Source organism: Anarhichas minor, unplaced genomic scaffold (genome assembly GCF_050575085.1).
Source record: "Anarhichas minor isolate MPS153535 unplaced genomic scaffold, ASM5057508v1 ptg000004l, whole genome shotgun sequence".
NCBI lineage: Eukaryota > Metazoa > Chordata > Actinopteri > Perciformes > Anarhichadidae > Anarhichas > Anarhichas minor.
The window spans coordinates 14,357,357-14,376,481 of record NW_027466450.1 but is presented as its reverse complement, the minus strand read 5'-3'; the positions used below and the strand labels follow the sequence as shown (position 1 = coordinate 14,376,481).

At 44.6% G+C, this 19,125-nt stretch overlaps 2 protein-coding genes across 2 annotated transcripts; one reads left to right on the top strand and one right to left on the bottom strand.

The window, feature by feature from the left end:
- The first annotated feature begins 214 nt into the window (after positions 1–214).
- On the top strand, positions 215–5,341 carry slc35a5 (solute carrier family 35 member A5). The gene is made up of 10 exons (XM_076110134.1): positions 215–350; positions 1,520–1,676; positions 1,849–1,947; positions 2,037–2,170; positions 2,496–2,563; positions 2,862–3,050; positions 3,171–3,371; positions 3,459–3,586; positions 3,769–4,037; positions 4,495–5,341. The coding sequence occupies exons 2-10, from the start codon at positions 1,550–1,552 to the stop codon at positions 4,561–4,563; spliced, it is 1,284 nt and encodes a 427-aa protein (XP_075966249.1). The 5' UTR covers positions 215–350; positions 1,520–1,549; the 3' UTR covers positions 4,564–5,341.
- Positions 5,342–6,085: 744 nt separating this feature from the next.
- On the bottom strand, positions 6,086–17,802 carry ccdc80 (coiled-coil domain containing 80). The gene is made up of 10 exons (XM_076110124.1): positions 17,109–17,802; positions 16,700–16,897; positions 15,498–15,955; positions 14,733–15,080; positions 13,736–13,892; positions 11,944–12,080; positions 10,812–10,963; positions 9,920–10,023; positions 7,784–7,867; positions 6,086–6,677 (listed from the first exon to the last, which is right to left on the bottom strand). The coding sequence occupies exons 1-10, from the start codon at positions 17,800–17,802 to the stop codon at positions 6,367–6,369; spliced, it is 2,643 nt and encodes an 880-aa protein (XP_075966239.1). The 3' UTR covers positions 6,086–6,366.
- Positions 17,803–19,125: the final 1,323 nt, after the last annotated feature.

Here is a 19,125-nt window from a genome sequence, read left to right as displayed (position 1 = left end):
ATAAAATGTTTGCATTGTAGTATTGCTCCAAATATCTGAATACTTCTTCAACCAGTGGTTTTGTATGTTGTAGTTGTACTTTCCCCTCTCTCTCTGGACCACCACAAAGTATTCAGCCTTATATATATATATATATATATATATATGTATATCATTGTGGTACTACATAAAAGTATACAGCAACAGACCTTCTCAAGATGGGACAATCAGATAGTGCGCGCCGCACATCTGACTCACGCGGTGCGTACAGTATGACGTCAACACTGAACCTGAGTGTGCCAGCACGCATGCGCGGATTAACCAGGAAGAGCAATAGTGCAGCTATGTCTAGGAAGAAAGAGGAATAATAAGTAAGTAGCACCTACGACTGGTTTCTTTTTCACATGTTATTGACGATTTCCTCAGAAAAATACACGAAAGAACGTTAAAAAGAAACCGCGTGTTGCTTTTCTTGAAGGTGTTTGTTTGCAGAAACACGACGGTTGTTGTGAAGAGGATGCTAGCTCTTCACACTTACTGGTTCAATTCAATGTGTGAGCGAGACTCACTTACGTCTCTCGCTTGCTATTATTTTGTATTATACCTTTTTAAATACCCGATGCAACTTCTCAGAGCCCATGTCGACGTGTTCAAACTGTTTGTTTTGTCTGACTAACGGTCCAAACTCCAGAATATATTGAATCAACGATGCAGAAAAACCTTGGACTGGAAATAGGTTTTTAAGTGTCTAAATAGTCTGGCCTTGCCATCTTACTATTCAGCTGGGAGCAGTGGAGCTTTGTGTTTACAGTAACTGTATTAAATATAATGCAGACCTCTCTGATGTGCCTGGTTGCTGCTGCTGTTTATGGCTGATCCTCCATCAGAAGATGGTTCATAAAAGCCCAGACGGAGTCAGACCAGACCAGACCAGAGCAGCAGCACATAACGTTGATGAAGCACATTATAACATACCTGCACACTTGTCGCTTTTCGGCGAAATTCGCCGTTTTGAATCAAAATATGTCATCCACGTGAATCGTGTAGATCCGTGGAGAAAAGGTGATGTCGTGATCTTCGCAATACAACATCTTTGATGTGTGGAGTCTCGGCCAATCAGCGTTAAGATGTCTACAGCGTCTTCATTTCCCTCCGTTACAGTTTAAGTTACAGCTTCATTGAGGGATGACGTATAGCAGGGCTGCTGTACCCCATGAACTGGTAACTGGGTGTAATCTGCGGTGTTTTCTGATGGATGGAGAGGAAGAGTCAGCGCTCGAGGATGTGAAATGTTCCACTAATTTCCACATTCTGATCTTTTTTTTTTATAGTCAAGTGTGATGGAGTTATTACGTTTCCATGTCTAAGAATAAATAAACAAGGCTACATGCATTAATTGGTAATAATCCATGATTAAACAGCTTATAAACCTATATCCATCCCATTTTTCTATTGCAATGAGGATTCTGAAACTAAAACTACTAAGATACTGGGCACCAGTTTGATACGAGCACTGTGTGTCTCTGTGTTTTGTGTTTAGGTTTGACTGCATTCAGATCCGGTCCTAGCCATGGTGCGCTGCCAGTCCTGCACCAGGCTGTGCTCCCGCTCCTCGGCCTACACTCTGGCCCTCGGCCTGGGCTTCGTAACTTTGGGGACCAGTCGCATCCTGCTGCTCAAGTTCTCTGCCAATGCTGGTGACTGACGGACGTTACTTTTTTGTTTCCCCACAGAGATGTGATATTACTGTGACGTGATGCGCTTGCCTTCCAGCCAGCACACACTTGAATATCATGTTATAAAACGGCTTTAATGTTTTTAATGCGACATTTGTTGACGGTGTCTCTTTCGTTTTTGGTCAATTTGCAGAGAACAAGTATGACTTCCTCCCTGCATCCGTCAATCTACTTGCTGAGTTACTCAAACTGCTCTTCTGTCTGGCCATGTCAGTTCGGGTCATAGTCAAAGGTACACATTAAAGTCCCAGCTGTGTGTGTGTGTGTGTGTGTGTGTGTGAGATGGTATGTTTATTTGCTCTTTTTGTCTTGTCTCTTCAGAGGGTCGATCATGCAGAGATCTTGGCTTTTCCTCCAGCTCCTCCTTCCTCAATTCCCTGAAGTGGGCCGTCCCTGCTTTCCTCTACTTCCTAGACAACCTCATCATCTTCTACGTGATGACTTACCTGCAGCCTGTTAGTTAACACTTCAATATCTATTCACATGACCACTACCTGAGGGAAACATTGTGTGTGTTGGCTTTACATCCGGGCTTCTGGAGACAATTCTGGTGCAGTTATTTAACCATCATTGACATGCAAACCACAGCTTATTGGTAACTCTTTGCAAACCTCTTTTAACTTCTGTGACATAACATAATCTCAATGTAGATTTAACCCTTTCATATCACACCAGCTTTTACTGAATGTCCTGTACAAAGACTTGGTGTTTTGGTTATTATGTTTGGCTATCACTCTGCTGTTTTGTCTCTGAACCAGCTGTTCTTCCTCGTGTCCCCAGGCCATGGCAGTGTTGTTCTCCAACTTTGTCATCCTGACCACAGCTGTACTCTTCAGACTTGTTCTGAAGTAAGTGGCTCAATTCACCACCCTGTAATGTTTTGTTCTTCAGTATGATAGTGTGTGTGTTTGACTGATGAGAGGGGATGAGTGTGCATCAGCTGATACATTCCCTGTTGAAATGCGGTTGCTTTGTCAATCCCCCCCCTTTTCTTCAGGCCTGTTTAGAAGATACATCTTCTATTTAACCAAATATTTAAGGAAAAATAGCTGCTGAAAATGTTCTTTCTGTAGCTCAAAAGTTAAATTTATACACAGTAGAACCACAAATGAAACTAAAGTTTTAGTTCCTCACATTTTCCTTTAGGAGGCGCCTGTCCTGGGTTCAGTGGGCAGCGTTATTTGTCCTCTTCCTGTCCATTGTTTCTTTGACGACGGGATCAGGGAGCAGCCAAAACTCCATCGCTCTGCCAGGTCTCCACTCAAACCCGCTCTCCACCCCCTCCAACTCCTGCCTGCTCTACACACAGCTGCTGGAGCAGATGAGGAACAGCAGGTCACTGTCTTTCTTGTCATGACCTGGTGCCTACATCAGTATTCATAATTCAATGAGAGTTAATGTCTGGCTCTATGATGTTTTGATTCCCCTTGTTCACATCCTTTCTCCCCCCCACAGTGCCAGTAAATCGTGGGTGTCGTCCCTGCCCGGGCAGGCCTGGAGGGACAGGGTGGTGGAGAAGCTTCGCTCTCTGGGTGTGGGTCACATCCTGCTCGTCCTCCAGTGCTTCATCTCCGCCATGGCCAACATCTACAATGAGAAGATCCTCAAAGAAGGAGACCAGCTCACTGAGAGCATCTTCATCCAGAACAGTAAACTGTGAGAGGCGACTTATGCAGAACATAATAAGGCAGAAGACGCATCATTAAATTCAGTGCTCAAGTCCTTTGCTTCATGGTTTTGCAGGTATGCCTTTGGTGTGGTGTTCAACGGTCTGACCCTTGGGCTCGGCAGTGAGGCACGAGGCCTCACCGAGCACTGTGGCCTCCTCCATGGACATAATGTGTACTCCCTGTGTCTGGTGCTGGTCACTGGTGAGTGAACAAAGGATCAGTAACACGTCCTCATGCCTAATAACTCACTCTTCTGAGCTGCAGAGTTATTCAAATCACTGAACATCGTTAAGGCTTACTAAGTTGTCTAAGAGTATACACTGAGATAAGATACTTAAAGTGCACATCTGAAAAACTCTCTCTCTTCCCTGTGTTCTCCTCAGCTGCCCTGGGTTTATCTGTGGCCTTCATCTTAAAATTCAGAGACAACATGTTCCACGTGCTGACGGGCCAGATCACCACTGTTCTGGTTACCGCCTTCTCCCTCTTCCTCTTCGACTTCCGCCCCTCGCTGGCGTTCTTCCTCCAGGCTCCCACGGTCCTGCTGGCCATCTTTATCTACAACGCCAGCCGGCTCAAGGACTTGGAATACATCCTGCAGCAGGAAAAACTGCGGGTCATCAACGGAGAGGTGTTCGAGAGGTCCAGAGGGGTAGGGAGCAGCACACCGCCTAAAACACACAAATCTTCACTTGTCACGTGCACGCGCTTTTCACCTCACCCACGTGTAAAGCCCCTTCCTCTCCGCCCACGCACATACCAAGCTCTCTGTGGGAAAGCTGGCTCTCATTTCTTTATAATGTGATTTCTTCAGTGCAGGAGGAAACCTGATTCCCTGCTATGAAAACAGCATTCAGCCTCACGCTGGTGCATTACCTCACGTAATCTCGTTAGGACATCGTAGTCTATTGGATTTTGAAAGAGGAAGCTATTAAATGGAACCGATCTCTATGGGGGCCTCGTGAGGACACTGTCCTGGGGTTAGCAGGACTTTGAGGAAATGAACTTAAAAAGTTAACGTTTGGTGATGATTCTAAGATGTCTGTCTGCAGGTTTGTCCACCGTTCCGCATGCATTCTCTAAATTTTCTCTTGTGTTTTCTGTCGCAGGACGGCGAGGAGCTGGAGCTCCTGACGAAGCCCAACACAGACAGTGAATCCGAGGAAGAGTCTTTGTAGTGCCGGCTCTCTTGCGAGACGGAAGGTTTTCTTCTTCGCTGCTAAATGCGAAGCTGCCGTATAGACTCGTCCTCACGGTCGCCGATTCCATCTGTCAACGCTTTTATTTCAATGACTGTCTGCAGGTAAACGTGAACAATGGATTGTGCGATGAACTCTTGGATAACTAAGACTATTGTGTATATTTTGTGCCTGTCTATTTAGGAGTGCTGTCGTGTCAGTAATACATCAGCGTGTGTGCCGGTAAACAATCCTCGCTGTAGTTGTCGTTTGGGATCATTAAGGCCTTCTGTTATGGATAATTGATGTCTTCTAATGATTCCTGTTGTATGTGCAGCTATTTGGTGATCGACTGGTTTAATGACCAGCAGCCGTACTTCACACGCTTTTATGATTGTACAAGGCTTTATGCTTGTTTTTGGCGTCGTTGGCAATCTATGGTCAATATTTAAACAATGTGAAAAACCGAAGCACCGTATTCCAGCACAAAATCACAAATTATAACTTCAGAAACACATTAGCAGACAACAGGATCGATGCTTCCACTACAGTGTACAGAGCTTTCTATTTTTCTGCTCACTCAGTGTTTTGTCTTAAACATGAACCACAGCTACGAGCATTTACACAATTCACAAGTTTGGATGCCTGAACTTCTGAAAGCACAACAAAGGCTCTTGGTTCTCTTCATTGGCCTTGAACATAACTTTTTTTGTCATATGGTGGAATATTGATGTAGTTCAACTGTGAAATGCCATGAAATATATTTCTTTTAAGATTCCTCTTGTGTCACAAAACTGCTTTAATTTTGTGATGACAATTAAAATGTGTCGTGTGTTGAAAAAGGACGAGGACAAAGTCATATTGGGGAAACAGGGTGCAGGGAAGTGGAGGATGTAAAGAATGTGGATGAAGATAGACCTACTGAAGGGACCATGAGGCTGAGGAGGTTAAAAGCCTTTTTTTTTACATATATTTTTCATTCTTCTGTATTACAGCGCATGTTTTTTAATATAGGATAGGGTTGTACTTTATGTACTACTGTCAAATGTTCCCTTTCATCGTCTCAGTAGGCCACTAGGAGGAGATGTAGCTTCAGAGATTCTTGCAATGCAGAAGTCTACACTGACACTTTGAGCATTGACGGTGCTGTCCAGAAAGCCATCCAAAGACCGTTACTGGTAGTAAACAAATGTTTATTTGTCATATAGCACAATAGAGTATAAATAAGAACATTGTATAGCAACAGAAACTTTACAAGAGAGAAATAATGTGACGGCTTCTTTTCATAAAATAACCGATAACTGCACCTCAAATGCAATAGATGTCCAATAAATACATATATGTCTTATTTTAGCCCATTATCTACAAAATAAAAAGGTGTGTGCTGATGAAATGAAAATGTAAATTTGACCTGGAAGGCAAGTGAAGGAGACATGTAATATAATAACGTGCAAAACACTTGTTTGAAGTCAGAAATGACCAATCCAAAAAACAAAAACAACGTCCACAACAGATCTCTGAACCTCCAGGCTCATTTACACATTTATTGACGAGCCGACTGATCGAAGCCTCTTGCAAATTACATTTACTTGCAGCAGACTATGTTATATGTATCAAAGAGCTGGATAGGTGAAAAGCAACAGTTTTGAGGCTTTCACTAAGTGCTACAAAACATTCAAGGACTTCACTCTGTCTGAGCCGACTGCCTGGTGGAGGATGGGAGGGAAAGATTAAAAAAAGTTACGGGTGAAAGGAAGAGGGCCGACAGTGCCGAGCGCCAGCTGCAAGGCAGAGGGGGAGGGGTTAGTAACCGTAGCCCTGGTGGTATCCGTCCTGATAACCGTGCTGGTGGTAGCCATATCCTCCGTACTCGTCCTCGGGGCAGCGCATACCCAGTGACTGCTGGATGGCCATCTCCTGCCTGCGTAGCTGCATAGAGTCTATAAGGTCATAGATGATGGCCATGGACCACATGGGCGAAGGGTACCAGGACTTCACGTTGCCGTCCTTCCCCACCAGCAGCATGGAGAAGTATTCTGCGCTGATCTGGAAGTAGTTCCTTATGTCCTTCACCAGGTTGGCTGACAGCCCTTCGCGCTCCACAGTAGCACTCCCTGGATGGAGCAGAGATTCAGCTCAGGAAAGATGTATTTAACACAGATATCTTATTTTTTTAAGAGAGGAGACAGTGCAGCCATGTTTTTCCTTTGCAGACATTTTCTGCATCTCCAATTTGCTGAACTCAAATGTCAAACAAATCAAAGGCGGCAGCTCTAGCTTTGCATAAGCTTGACTCGCATTTCTTTTTTCCCAGTAAAGTTTGTTTGTTCAAGAGATTTGTTCTCTTGAGCAACAAATACCAGGTTATTTGAGATGAAAGACATAATTCCTGTTTTGATTTTGAGTCTCCTGCTACAGCAGGAACACACATGGATACATGGATATGCTGCTGTGAGGTCGTACGGAGAGTGTTTTTGTAAACAACAATCTTTGAGGTTCCTCTGGGGACACGGTGAAATAATAAAGTGGGCTTTTGAACTTAGTCTCTTAACCATTTTGTGGTGTTACTGATGAGAAGTGGGATACTGAAACACTGGCCTGTGCTTGTGGATTTGTGGATTGACAGGGATTCTGGAACAGACTGTATATAAGAAGTGAACAGTCACCCTGACGTCACCCGTTGGTTTGTGGACGGCTGTTCTGAAGCCTGGAGTTCGGCATTTTAGTCGTCGTCATCTTGTTTTTTGTAACTACAAGTGACACGAGAGGGTGGAGCTAAGTACAACCGAACACTGAATAAGACATTTTTAGGCGACCGAAAAACGTTACAAGTACCTTTCACAAACTGAAAACACACTATGACAGGGTACGCAACCTGTGAACAACAGCGTAGCCACGCCCTCAAGCATTCCCTGCTTCCTCGTCTATTTGACTCTGAATGGACGATAATTTACAAAATGAACATCATGATGTATTGAAGAAGACTTGAAACTAGAGACTGAGACCATAAACTCATGTTTACAATGTTTACTGAGGTAATAAATCAAGAGAGAAGTAGTTATTTTCTCATAGACTTCTATACAATCGGAGGAGTCGCCCCCTGATGGCCATTAGAGAGAATGCAGCTTCAAGGCTCTTCAGCATTGGCTTCACTTTTCAGACCTGATGTTGCTGCATTGATTCTGGTTTTGCATTTTAGTTTATATGAGAAAGCTCTTACCGTTGATAGGATAGAGTTCCAAGACTCCGCCCATTTCCAACAGCTCCGTGCCGGTCAACTTCAGAACGGCGATGTGCCTCAGACCTGTGTGAGGCAACGACAACCACATTGACAACACACATCAGAGAGAGGCAAATATGTTACTGTGACAGTTAGAGTTTAAACAGGAACATTCTGCCTGTAATATGCTGTCCAACTGTTTTGTATCCACCGATCGTCCTGCTTACACAAGCTGATTTTACTGTGGTTACCTCTTATTGAAACCATTCTAAGCATTGGGTTGTAGGTAAAGGGAGGAGAACGTGGTGGTCCAGAAAGTCCTGCCAAAATGCTGTTTCCTCTGAAGCCAGAAAGCCCACTTTAAACACAGGAGAACACAGGCTTTACTTGAGTGAGAGCCAAGTGCTGAATACCAGGATCAAACCTCTCAGGCCTGCAGCCCAGTCAGCAGGACAGGCCTTTGTCTGGGCCAGCGAGGGAGGGAACAGCCCTGGGTGCCAACCCAGCCAAGAGCAACACATGATGGGAAAAAAGTCCTCACAAACCCCGGGTCTGCTGATAAGCAAGACAAGCTTCACCTGATTCACTCATATGGAAAAACAGTGTGCAGACATACTGACGTCACAAATGAGTACCGCTTTTTATTGCGGTGTATTTTATGAGACTTACTGTAAAATGTGGGCCAGCAAGTGCCAAACCATGGTAACGCTGTTCATTTTGCTCAGAGGCCATCTTTACCATAATAACACTACTTTAGGAGCGGCTGGCGGTACCATGGTTTTACACTCTGCGGCTCACGTTTCGGAGAACTACGGGGGGGCTTCTGGTAACTTAAAAAAAAAAAGAGTTCTTAGTTTCAGGTGATTTGAAAACATAGTTATGAATATTATGTTCCATTTCTGCTAATAATTCCCCCGAAATGTTACACACTCCCTCTTAAAAATCTAGTTAAACTGTGGTTATATCTTCCTGAACTGTCATCACAAGTATCAAATGGCAGATAGTGCATAAGTCAAAGACATAAATGTGGCAAATAAATCTATGTTCCTGACGTGAGCATTATGAGAAAGTGCTCGGGAAAGAAGTAAGAGCCAGGGAGAAGTTGTCAGAAACCTTGAATCCCTATAAACAAGACGGGAGCGTGAGGTTCAAGCAGGGGAGAAACTCCAGATGACAGCATTTATTTGGTTTTACTAAGAAGTGGAGTTCACTGTGGCCCATTTCAAGTTTACATTAATCTTACATAAATCTGTCAGACACGTCAGGCTGTTGAGATTTGCAAAGTTTAGACAAATGTCTCTTTTTGAAATATACAGTACTAACATTTAAGTCACTGTGGAAAAGTTGACCAACTGGCAAAGCTGAAAAGGCCATCGTCAGGGAAGGAAAAGAGCTGGTTAGCGCCCAAACAACAGAACAGCCCTTTGCCAAGTCTGTCATCTGGCGTCCTGTCTGTGCACACACACACACACACACACACACACACACACACACACACACACACACACACAGAGGTGCTCATGATATCTGCAGGCTTGCAGTAAACAGAAACATCCCATGTAATCAACTTCTTCATGAGTGGTCCCACTAATACTTTGGCAGGCAGTGACGGGACACACGCCTGGTTAAAGGTCAGGTGAATGTGTTTTGAATTAACGCAGAGATGATTCAATCTGTGATCGGATCATTAAAGATTTGACATTTTCTTTCCAGGTAGGCAGTTAAGCTTTCTTTTATTTGTTTTGCTTCTGGCGGCAGCAACAGGAAATAGATTGGAGCACAGAAAAGAGTAGTCAGTATGAGCGGAGCTACTCTTGCTGAGCACACACAGAAAGGACAGAAAACAACTCCAAAGGAGAAAGTCCTCACAGCAGTGGCCGCACAGAATGAATGTGAACTCTAACGGCATGAAATGGCACCACAATGTCACAATAAGAGTGAAACAGACACCACTTTAAAGTAGCTTTAAAGGATGAGTTTAAATAAACTTTAAGCTCTCGGAGTATTTAGCCATCGTTTCAAATCCGTGTATTTCCAGCCCTTTAAAGTCCCTTTCCAGACCTCAGGAAAGTGAGTTAATTGACCAGTCACAGTTAGTTTTGGAGTGAAGTGACAGGTTGATTTCGGGTGACTCACCAAGGTTGCAGGCCTGGCTGGTCAGGGCGTAGAGCTGCTGCTGATAGGCCCACTCCTCGTCGTTGGGGGCGGAGATGATGAACAGCCGACGTCTCCAACGGAACCTGCAATCACAGAAAGTTTCCGCCTGGATTTAAGTGGCACGTTGGTGCGCGGCAGTGAAAGCTCCGTGCAAATGCAAGGGGTTTGTGCTCGCACACACCAACGTGTCGCCGTACTATTACTGCCAGAGAGTGACAACCCCCGAATTATGGTAAAAAAAAAACTGCCAGATCTCAGCACTGTGATGCTGAAGCTGAAATTCAGGTCTCCATGGAAACAAAAGACAGCCTGTCTGCTTTAGGAAAACATGTGACTGCAATGATTCAGCCTTGAGGTACTTTTAACATCAGTGGAACGCACACACAAACCGGCTGCCGCAATCCGCCAAATGCTGCTTATAAACGCTATAAATTGTGGTCGAGCTGATTATTGAGCAAAACAACAGCTGTTGGATGGAAGCGGAAACACCCAATAATTCTGACGACCAACTCTTCAGCAACACACTTAAACTAAGACAATATCTACGATTTCAATAAAGAGATATTTATTTACAGTATGGCCTCTCAGGTGGTTGGTAGTTGTTTTTATGCATTTGAAAATAAATGCTATTTGGCCATACTTCTGTATACTTAAGGGGCTTTTTCCCTAAGATTAATTTGCAAGTAGCAATTAAGTGAAAACTTAGGGCTACATCAATGATATTTTAGACAATGGTATGCTTCAAACTTTGTGGCAACAGCTTAATGAAGCTTAATGAAGCTTAAAGACATGGTTAATTGGGTGTAATGCTTGGGTGTCCATATATCTTTGGCTATGTTGTGTATTTAAAACCTTTAGAAAACAACTTTACCTGGAGAGGAAGTTCTCCAACGATCTGGGTTTGTCCTCTTTCTTGCAGACAACGCCGTCTCTCTTCTGCTGCTCCATCTCTCGGATGCGGGAGGAGAAGGTGTCGACGTAGTTCAGTACGGCCTTCATGGCGATGGGAACCTCGTAGGATTGCTGACAAAAGAACATTGACAAGAACCAGTTATACTTGGTTCCAAAATGTGGTGAAACCACAGGATAAATAAGTCGATATGCAAAAGACACAAAGCATATGAAAACAATGGTTAAACTGTTTTACAATGAAGTGATGAAGTGAAGTTTTGGAACATGTTTGTAGATGTGGTGCGGCCTCGTCGACATCACAAACATTCTTCAGAACAACTTCTGGGAAGCGGCACAAGGCGAAAACATAACACAGCCTCCCATTTCATTTATGAAATGCTAAACAACGTCAGCGTGAATATTTAACACAGCCGCATGCACACTCTCACACCTTCCTCGGGATATGCTGAATCTTCTGCACGGCTCCTTCTAACTTTTTCACACCTTTCTCCTATCGCTCTCTCTGCCACTTTCTGTCTCACACCAACACCCACATCCTTGCACGCTCACAGACTTCCCTGTCTCCGTCAGCAGAGAGGTGAACACTGGCCCCTTTGACGAACCTGTCCAAATACAGCCCGGTAAATGTACCCTGGCACGCACACACACACAGGTGTGGGGCAAATGTCATGTTGTGTGAATTAAAACAGTGTTTTAGTGAAGGCAGCGCGTTGGCAGTACGAGGACGGGTCCAACCATCTTCAAAGGGAAAAAGAGAGGATGAAAGTGTTGGACAGAAGGGTGGTGAACCTGTAAACAGAGAGTGGAGACCGACAGCTGTGCCACAACTAGTAAGAAAGTACTCTAACTTTAGAGGGAATGTTTAGATTTTTTAAAATATCATGCTTCCCAATCTGTCCCCATTCAAGGTACGGATACCTCAAAGGATGTGGCTCTTGAAGGTCCCGCAGAGGAAATGAAGGCTGTGGGGGCATACACTAGTTGTGTCGAGGAGCCTTTGAAATCGTACAGACCTCCACATATTCTGTCTGGGACTTTAGAGGATCCAGCCTCTTAAACTGTGACGCTATGAGTACAGAGCGAGTTCTTACCTTGACTCTCATGTCGGCGTCGGTGAGGACCATGTAGAAGTCGTCATGGGTCATGCCAAACTCTTTCCTCAGCTCTGTGACCAGATCCTGGTTCACCAAGTCCTCCTGACGAAGACCCTTCATAGGCTTGTCATGTTCTGGAGAAAAAAAAAGGGACAGCAGTGGAGACGGTGAGACAGCTTATGTTTGTTGATTCACACTATTGTATGTGAAGGTCCACAGCGACCTAACTTTACGCCCCAGGTCCAATTTTGCTTTGTGTATCGTGTGACCTCAATCCAAAATGGTCTCTAGTTTTAAATGTTTCTTGTGGAGAAGAGACTTGTGCTCTGCAGCATACTCACTAAAACCTAAACAAGAATATATAAGATGTATAAACGTCTGACGTTTTGTCACATCTGATGAATAAAATCTCTTACACAACTGTAATAAAGTCACATAACTGTCGGACTTCTTACTGGAAAATGAAGTATAATTGTGATGATACGTTTTCCCAGTAAATAAAGCATAACAAAACACAAACACAATGTGAGTGTGCAGCTCTGAGACATTAGGAGTACAATGTATTTTCCATTGCTGAACTCAAAACAAGTTTCCTTTGAACAATGAATCAGGGACAAGAGCAGCTGTTATTTCCTGAGATCTGGCGTAGTCGGACGCCTAAGAAATCTACTGTAGCTGGCGTTTGTACAGACCGAAGCAAAAGCCTTTAAGCACCGCCCCCTCCATGCACATGTGCACAACACACAGAGACCACAGAATGGTGTTTTTTGGTGGTTGGTTCACCCACTCTGTGCCATACAACGTGTATGAGCAATCCCCAGCACATGCTACAGACAGCAGACACAGACTGTACACACAGAGAAACACACAACAAACAAAGTCACATCACACGCTGTCGACCAACCAACCAACTTAAAACTCAAACCCTATGAGATCACCTCAAACTGAGGGAGGGGCAACACTGAAAGAGCCACTTGTTTGTATACAGCACATCCTCACACACACACACACTGACCCTCTGGCAGGTATGTACGTGGAACAAAAGTGTAACCGAGTCCTACCATGGGGTGGGGGCGGGTGACGTCACAGCGGCACTTTTTCCAGCATTCCATCTGGGTAAAATCTCGTTGTCATGCGGAGTGACAGACTCATGAAGTTTTACAAAGTGGGTCCTGAGGTTAACACGCACAAACCTCGAAGTTTGAGACGTGCTCTAAAATGAGCTGCGGAGCAGAGACGACGCAGCGCATTACATAGAAACAGCTGGGGTTTTGTTGTTTTGTGTCTCTGAGCTGTTTAATAGAAGGGCGGTTTACAAAAAGCTGTCATAAGTACAATAGATGAGTGTGTGTTGGTATGATGTCATCTCAAGTCATACAGGAAGACCCACACACTCCTGTCTCATCACTAAAAATACAATGAAAGTATAACATTAATATAAAAGTACTGTTACCACTGGATGACATGCACAGAGAGCACAGAGGTTAAGATCATAGGACTCAGAAGACAGCTCTGTCTATTGTCAGAGAAGTACACAATACTGTGTCTCTGGCAGAGTCGGTGGACAGCACAGTCTGAATGTTGCACTTGGAGCAGAGATCGTGTGAGGTCGGTAAAACGAGGACAGGACAGCAGACGTGGCCTCTCCTGGCCTCCCTCTTAGTATCGGGAACATCCACACAATAACAGGATGGCAGAATACCTGTTCTGTTTATATTTGTATTTCTTTTTACTTCCCGTGCTCCGTTGACAGAAGCGAAACTGTGTGCTCGCACTGCATGATTCTTACCCAGCTGGTAGTGGTCAATTTTCATGGTGGAGTTGGTCAGGGAGCCAAAGATGGTGATGATGGAGACTTTCCTGATGGCCATTTCACACACGGACTCCAGGTACTCGTCCCGCTGCTGAACGTACATAGTGTTCTCCTCACCGGGGGACGTAATCAGCTGGAGGAAGGGAAAGAAGGTTATAGTGTCATGTATATGCAATGAAGAAAAAAAACACACCCACGCACGCAGACGCACACAGTGTGCTGAAGAGGCGATGTTTACATTGACCTGCGGGCGGAGGATAGGGCATATTTACCCAGCCTGCCTGCAGCACTGCTGTGATAAGAATCTATACTGGCTGCAAAACAGAGTCACAGTCTGTTAGCACACAGCTGTGCAGCCGGTCAGATTGCTGCTGCACATACTTTGTGTCTGTTCATATCACAAACCACTTCAGTGTGATTGTAAAGCAGTGACATTATAGCGGATAAAAAGGGGGAAACGAGTGAATGGTTTGCAGCCCCAAAGCACAGAGGTGTTTACCGATTTGTTGACCGGTAGAAAATAATGAATCAACAAGTGATGACTAATCCAGATGTTTGGCTTTCAAAGCATTCTTCGTTTTTTGGAAGTTGGAGTTGCAAAATACTGTAGATCTCCTCCTCCCTCTCTGCACCTCATTTGGGCTAAAAACTAGTCCACAGTGAAAGGAAAGACAAAGTTTTGTCAATAATTTCTGATTGTGACGTTCAATGGTTTCACCAGATATTTCTGTTGGATTGCTGCTTTAAGTAGCTAGTTTACTTGTCTGGCTTACTGTGTCTTATTGTGATTTGGGTGTACTCAAACGAGAATCATTTCTACTACTGATGTAGAGAACTCAATGTACTGGGAGTTGGTTGACCAGTGCAGTTTAACAATGGTGATGCATCTGTGTGCTAATATTATGAAAGGAGATATGCCAGATGAGAGAGGTAGTGAGCCTCTCATGAACTGTGAGTTATGTCTTGCTCTCACCAGCAGCCGCCTCCTGTTTTCAAAGTAGTCTAGGAAGGAGGCCAGAGATCCCTTCGGAGGGGGCGTTGGCTTCTTAGTGGGCTTGGGGTAGTCCTCTTTCTCTGGGTACTTAGACGGCTTCTTTCCATTTTTCTTGCCTCCGACCTTCCCCTCCTTCCCTGCCTTTCCTCCTCTCCTCTCTGCTTTCTTGGCAGCCTTGTCGTTCTTTTTCTTCTTCTTGTCGTGCTTCTCGTGCTTGCCCTTGACCTTCCTGGTGGGACTGATGTCGGTGAAGGTTTCTGTCTCCTCCGGATCACTGACGGTTGGCTTGCCCGCTTCATACTTGTCCTCGTACTCATTCGTCAACACCTGCACGGATACATATATGTTGTTAATTGAGTAATAACAGTTATTGTCCACTTTCTTTGTTGAATAATGAATAATAATTGATTAATTATTGATTTGGCCTATATCCAGTTCACAAGAATGTTTCAAGACCCAGTGTCTCATACATGTCTCATAAAATCTTTCACTGATTTACACAGTTATCTATATATCAAAGCTGAAAATATGAAGAAAAGTCGGCTTAAAAACCCCCCAAAGTGACATTTTAGTAGCAAAGATGTTTGGAGTTTTAAAAGGATTCAACATGATGACCATTGTGCCTATTTAACTCACCTTTCTAATCATACACATCCCCAAAGCTATTCTTCAGTAGTGGTGTTTTCCACAAGTTTAGTAGGCCTAAATGATGTACCGGATGAACCCCACACACTTTTACCTCACCTTCTCTCCCCCGTTCTTCCTCCTGGTGGGTTTGATCTTGGAGGGTTTATGCGTGGCAGGTACCAGCTTGCGGCTGTCTGGATCTCTGTTGTCCTTGTCAGTGCGGTTCTCTCCCGCCGGGGTGGTTTTAGCCGGGTACCTCTCCCTCTCTCTGCGGTTGTCGTAGTGAGGATCAGCGGTTGTTCTGGGGGCTGGGAGCCACAGGGCTGTGGTTTGGGCTCTGGTGGGTCTCTGGGTGGTGGTGGGTCTTTTTGTGGTGGTTCTTCTGGTAGTGGTAGTGGTTGGTTTGGTGGTTGTTGTTGTTGCTTTGGTTGTGGTAGTAGTAGTGGGCCGGGTCGTAGTTGTGGTGGTAGTCGTGGTTGGCGGTGTAGTTGTAGTTGTTGTGGTGGTGGCAGCTGTGGTTGTTGTTGTGGGCTTTCTTGGGATCTTCTTCCCTGGTTTTCTTTCCACTGGTGCCTCTATGGGTCCACACACAGAAAGGAAGACAATAGATAGAAAGGTTATTCTGTTATTTTCCTATTTTGTGAGCAAGCACCTTGAGAAAGTAGATTCAACACACTTTCATTTGTTCAATCAACTCAAATTGCATTCTAGTGTGAATATTTCCAATCACTGACTGAAGTGATTTAAATACTCAAGTATAGCCAGATGACATGCTTAATCAGTGTGGACTTAAGACCCAGTTTGTAGGATTTGGCGGCATATATAGTGGTAAGGTTGCACCCACATTCCACAGTAATATCTATTAATGCAGCTATGGCGTATTTTGAGATTGCGCAAACACTTTGAACAGCAACCTTTCTTTCCAGCAGCGACGGCCCCCTAACTCTGGTCAGTCTACAAAACACACTGTCATAGTTTTCGTGGAAACAGTTTTCTTCTGATGAAATAGATAGAGAACAGTTGCTCTGTGGATTATGCTGAGTGTTAAGGAAACACTGGAAACATACGTCAGATTTTATAAATGTGCTTTGTCTTTGTAGGCTGAAGTCTCAGATATATTCTCAAAATTTGGTATGAAACCAAAATCTGCTTGGACAGATACCACGAGAGAGAAAATTATACATATATATATATATATATATATATATATATATATATATATATATATTTGTCATTTGTGTGAACTGACCCTTTAAGTAGATTGTAATTAATGATGACAAAAACAACTGTGACTCAAATCAAACTCAACCCCCTCTCACCTGTGAGTGTGCCCTCTTCCACTTGGCCCTCCACACCTGCTGCTTTACACTTCTGGACGAAGCCCTTCTGTCTGAGCTTCTCCAGCTTCCTCATGGGCGACTGGTCGATCACCTCGTACATGGCCTCCAGCCTCACAGGGTACGGGTACCTCTCCTGCACCTGCAGGGTCTTCTTCAGCAGCACCATCCCAAACTTACCTGCAGGGCAACACAGCACTCATCAGATTTGGATACAAACAGTTTCAGCTATTCTGTCAGGAGCAGAGTGTGAGGTGTGTGCTGCTCCATGTAAGCTCAGCTTGGTCGGTTCATGGCTGTAGAGAAAGTTGCTTTGAAGAAAGAGAAATTACAACAAATATTAACAGTCACAGTGCCATCACCTCCTTCGGGACCTGCACTCATCCCTTACCTTTCTCCAATTTGAGGAAGCTCATGAGTCTGGGGATGAGAGCTGTGTCCAGCGGCTCCTCCATCACCTTCCCCTCCGTGGTGATCCTCCTCACCTTGCCACCCCTCTCTCCCTCCTGATGGAACATGACAACCTGGTGGACATGTCGCTCAGCGAGCTCGCAGTACACATCTGATTTCAGGAGAGACATCATCATCCGGTAGTAGCCGTCTGAATCATGCGGCGCCGAGATCACCAGGACGCGGTTCTTCCCTGCGAAGCTGGCCAGCAGGTTTGGTGACCCGGCGCTGTTGGGCATCCGGGTGACCCTGGCTCTCGCTCCTGTGGTGCTCACATCTTGTAGCATGTTCGGCTGGCGGGGCAAGCCGATCTGTCCGGCCACCCCTCTCCTTGGCCCAAAACCCTGACCTCCTGCTCTCTTGCCCTGCACGGACCCTGTCCTGGTGAAAACTGGAACACCCTCGTCCGCCTGCACATCTTCCTCCTTCCTGGAAGCGTGCACGGAGATTGCAGAACCGAACCCGGGGCGTCTACGTCCGACGAGGCGCTCCTTGTCCGTTGCGACCAGCTGGGCACGTCCCAGTCTGGAGCGTCTGTGTAATTGCACCCGCTTAAATTGAGTCTCTTTGTCGGCCTCACTTGTCCAAGTCAGCAGATAAATCAGAGCTAAAGTGAGAACGAAAGTCCCCCGCATTCTGGCGAGATGTCCCTCACTGAGGGGAAGATAAAGATCCAGTGGTGGAGCCGCGGTCCTGCTGGCGCGTATTTTAGTGCATTTGAGGTTCAATTAATTCCAGATGAAGACATACAGTGAGCAGTGATCGGCACATAACAGTCTGCCAGCGATGTGTTTCAGAGCATGTCTTCTGCTGAGGAAATCCACTTCACCGTCTGCTCGGTATGAGACAGAAAAGGCGAGTTAGAGGAGAGTTTGTAGCGCGTAAACAGTTATATCCAGAACTTCATCTCAGCAACACTTCCGTTTACAAGTATAATCCCAGGAGATCCGGAGTATAAAGCTCATCTGCTATACAAACATCCAAAAACGTTGTAATAATTCCTCAGCCCTCAGAGAATATGAATGAAAGTCTTTCGGCGAAAAGTTTTGGGACCACGTCACATCTCCAAAAAATACACCCTAATAAGTTAATTTATCCAATTAATCCTCGGGCATTGTGTATGTCCAATAAACTGTGAGACGATCATCTGGGAGCAGGAAGGAGGAACCACCGACAACATGCAAGAAATGCGCACACTGCGCTGAGTCTGCACAGGAAAATGCCTTTGTGCTCCCTCGCAGGTTCTCCTTGGCAAAACTGAGCGTTGGAGGCTTTCCCAGAAATGTTCAAACACAAACCCAGCCTCCGGACTCTTGGCGACGCAATGGCAGGACTTTTTGCCAGTTCAGTCTGCAACACCCATTTCATTAGAAATACAAAGTTTGTGTCCCTCGCGCTGACTGCGATGGTTTTAAGGTTTTCACAACATATAGGAAGCTGATTAGAGCACATTTAGAAATATATGAGAAAAGTTCAACATTTTGTTCCCCTGCTGGTCACACTACCTGGAAGTTAATCAGAATCAGAGTTAAGTTCCTTCTTTAAAGACATTAAATAAACGCCCTTATATCTCCATGGATTTATTCCAAGTGCACTGTTTTTCCATCTTCTTTTTAATTTTGTGTGCAGAAATTGCAGAGACACAGATGATTTAGAGGGAAATCCAGTGTTGCTGTATATTTAAACTTAGAGGCTGATCATCCATTTACTCTTTCTCTACTTATGGTGAGAGAAGGCACAAATGAATGTTGTTTTTACATGTTTAGAGTCAAAATAACATAATTGTAATGACTGGCTTTGCTCTTTTATGGTGTGTTTTTAGCCCAAATCAGACTCTTTCCTTTTCCTCTAAGAAAGTTCCCCATTTTGGCTTGTAATTAAGGCCTAAGTAAAGAAAAGTAAACCACTAGGTTTGAGCCACATCCACTCTCACTGCAAATACTAAACACTATATACGT